Source organism: Salmo salar, chromosome 25 (genome assembly GCF_965601325.2).
Source record: "Salmo salar chromosome 25, fSalSal1, whole genome shotgun sequence".
In the NCBI taxonomy this organism is placed as follows: domain Eukaryota; kingdom Metazoa; phylum Chordata; class Actinopteri; order Salmoniformes; family Salmonidae; genus Salmo; species Salmo salar.
Window position 1 is genome coordinate 15,936,281 of NC_138315.1, and position 2,938 is coordinate 15,939,218.

The 2,938-nt window shown below is 42.6% G+C and overlaps 1 protein-coding gene across 1 annotated transcript; it reads left to right on the top strand.

Annotated features, from left to right (window-relative positions):
• Positions 1-330: 330 nt before the first annotated feature.
• LOC106586239 (transcription factor Sp9) lies at positions 331-2,938 on the top strand. Its single transcript, XM_014173300.3, has 2 exons — positions 331-473; positions 1,030-2,938. Exons 1-2 carry the CDS (start codon positions 453-455, stop codon positions 2,314-2,316), a joined length of 1,308 nt encoding a protein of 435 aa, XP_014028775.1. The 5' UTR covers positions 331-452; the 3' UTR covers positions 2,317-2,938.

Below are 2,938 nucleotides of genomic sequence, written 5' to 3' on the forward strand. Positions count from 1 at the left end.
CAGAAACAAAATACCTCTAAATAAATCATATCAAATTCTTACCTTCTTGCAGAGAACTATCTTAAACCAAAATGATCTCGATTCTACAATAAAGAGCACATTGAGCCTTGATGGGAGAATACATAACATGTATAAAAATACCAAATCGTATCTTGCTTGACAGTCAAATCCGCACAAGAGTTATTGATTGACATGAAGCTTTAGCGTTTCTGTCCTTGGTCGAATCTCTCATTGGCTGACGACGTCTTCTTGCCAAGAATCCAGCGCTAAGATTGGCTGCTTGCTCTTGCCAGCTGTACTTCAAAGAACGCGCTCTCTACAACTAGGTAGTGTAGGAGCTCCGAGCCAAGAGAGAAATCGTGTGACTACGGAAAAGCAAAGTGTCTGAGTCGAATTGGAAAAGTACACTATTGCAGAATTGTGACCAATTCAACATAGCAAAGACCCTGGATATGGCTACGTCTATACTTGGGGTAAGCCGATAAAATATTGGTTTTCATGTGTGAAGTAGGCTTTATACATTCACGCTTACTAAATTGTATAGGCTACTTTGCGGTCATTGTTCTCTTATCGTTGAGCAATGTTGTTACTGTAGGTATTGAAAGTGCTTGTTTAGATGTTGTAATTTTCCTCAATCAAAATCATTTTTGCTTTTGCCAACTTTCATAATAGGCTACCCACATGAGCAAACTTTCGAGACCTGCAGTAAACTCTCCACTGAGTGACATTACTCTATTTTCTCCATGGTTGTGTCTGTTTATTTGGTTCAGTGGATATTTAGTTCACATTTCGATATATTCTTTATGAATGAACATTTTCACTAAATGTATGTTTGAATCCAATACGGTAAATAATTGTGTAGCCTATGCACTAATTGCTATCCAAACAAGCACAACAACCGAACGGTTGGACGACCACATAGGCAGACGCAAATTATACTTATAGCAAATACATGCATCTTATTTACAGAAAGAAAATGGTAAATGTTGCTTGCAATGTTCTAAAGTACAGTGATTTATCTCTTTGCAGGAAGAACCACGATTTGGAACTACGCCTCTAGCTATGCTGGCTGCTACTTGTAACAAAATTGGCAATACCAGTCCCCTTACCACTCTACCTGATTCCAGTGCTTTTTCAAAAGGCGGATTTCATCCTTGGAAAAGATCATCTTCTAGTTGCAACTTGGGATCCAGTCTCCCTGGATTCACTGTAGCAACAAGCCGCGGATCGACCGGACTTACATCAACTACTGGCACAGGCAACAGCGCGTTCTGCTTAGCCTCCACTTCCCCGACCACCTCTGCGTTTTCCACAGAGTACAGCAGTCTGTTTTCCAACTCAGCGAGCATTTCGTCTCAAGAGTCTGGGCAATCAGCCTTCATTTCCAAAGTCCACACATCAGCAGAAACCTTGTACCCGAGGGTAGGGATGGCACATCCGTATGAGTCGTGGTACAAGTCTGGTTTCCATTCAACCATCTCGGGCGATGTTACTAATGGGGCGTCCGCGTGGTGGGACGTTCATACCAACCCTGGCTCATGGCTCGAGGTCCAAAACCCTGCAAGCTCGCTGCAGACCTCCCTGCACTCCGGGACCCCCCAAGCCATACACTCTCAACTCAGTGGCTATAACCCTGACTTCTCCACGTTGACACACTCGGCATTCAGCTCAACCGGTATAAGTCCCACGGCATCTCATCTTCTATCAACTAGCCAACACCTGTTAACACAAGAGGGATTCAAAACAGTCATTCCAACATACACGGACGCCTCTGCCGCCAACGCTATGATTTCAGGTTCCAGTTCTGGTTCCTCAAGGTCATCCAGGAGGTACTCCGGCAGAGCCACGTGCGACTGTCCGAACTGTCAGGAGGCTGAGCGGCTGGGGCCTGCAGGGGCCAGCCTCCGGAGGAAAGGACTTCATAGCTGTCACATTCCAGGCTGCGGTAAGGTGTATGGCAAAACCTCTCACCTTAAAGCCCATTTGAGATGGCATACTGGCGAGCGGCCATTTGTCTGCAATTGGCTTTTTTGTGGCAAAAGATTTACAAGATCAGATGAACTTCAGAGACACCTCCGTACCCACACCGGTGAGAAAAGGTTTGCTTGCCCAGTATGCAACAAGCGCTTTATGAGGAGCGACCATTTGAGCAAGCACATTAAAACCCACACTGCCGGTGGTGGTGAAGGCAAAAAGGGAAGCGACAGTGACACCGACACCAGTAACCTGGAGACCCCCAGGTCCGAGTCCCCAGAACTCATTTTAGACGGGGTAAACCCCAGAATCAAGGATCCATCTCCTCATGATGAGCACTGAATGGCTGTTATTTGAATGACCTTGAAACTAACTTTATAAAGCAAATCACCAGTAGGTTATCAAAACTGGTACATGTATTAAAAACGGGTCTGCGTTTGAGAGACAGTATTGGAGGAAAATACGATTTTACGCAAAGCATTTGAAAACAAAAAATAATTCAAACTTAACACCATATTGATTGAATATGTTCAACTCGTTATTCACCATCAAACGAAAAGCAGAATTATTCTATATTATGTGAAAATGACATAACTATAAAGCTGTCAACTTAAAAATTATCAGCGGAGTACTTTTTACGATCAGTGCTTAAAAAGGGGCGAGCTAACCCAAATGAACTTGGTTGGCCCATGTGAGTCGCCATCATATTGTACATATTGACAACAAACAATGTGTTATTTTCATGTAAATGTGAATTATGATTGTTTTATTCGTGTTTGGGATCCTGAAATTCAGGGAGTTTACTTTCAACGCACTTTGTGGATATGTATGTACACAGCTTTTTAAATTCAGTTAACCATTTAATTTCTTTGCTAAAAAAAAATATATAAATGTTTACTTGTATAAAGTCACACGTATAAGACTTTCATTTTGTCATAATTAAAACGATCTCAAATCTGAGGCA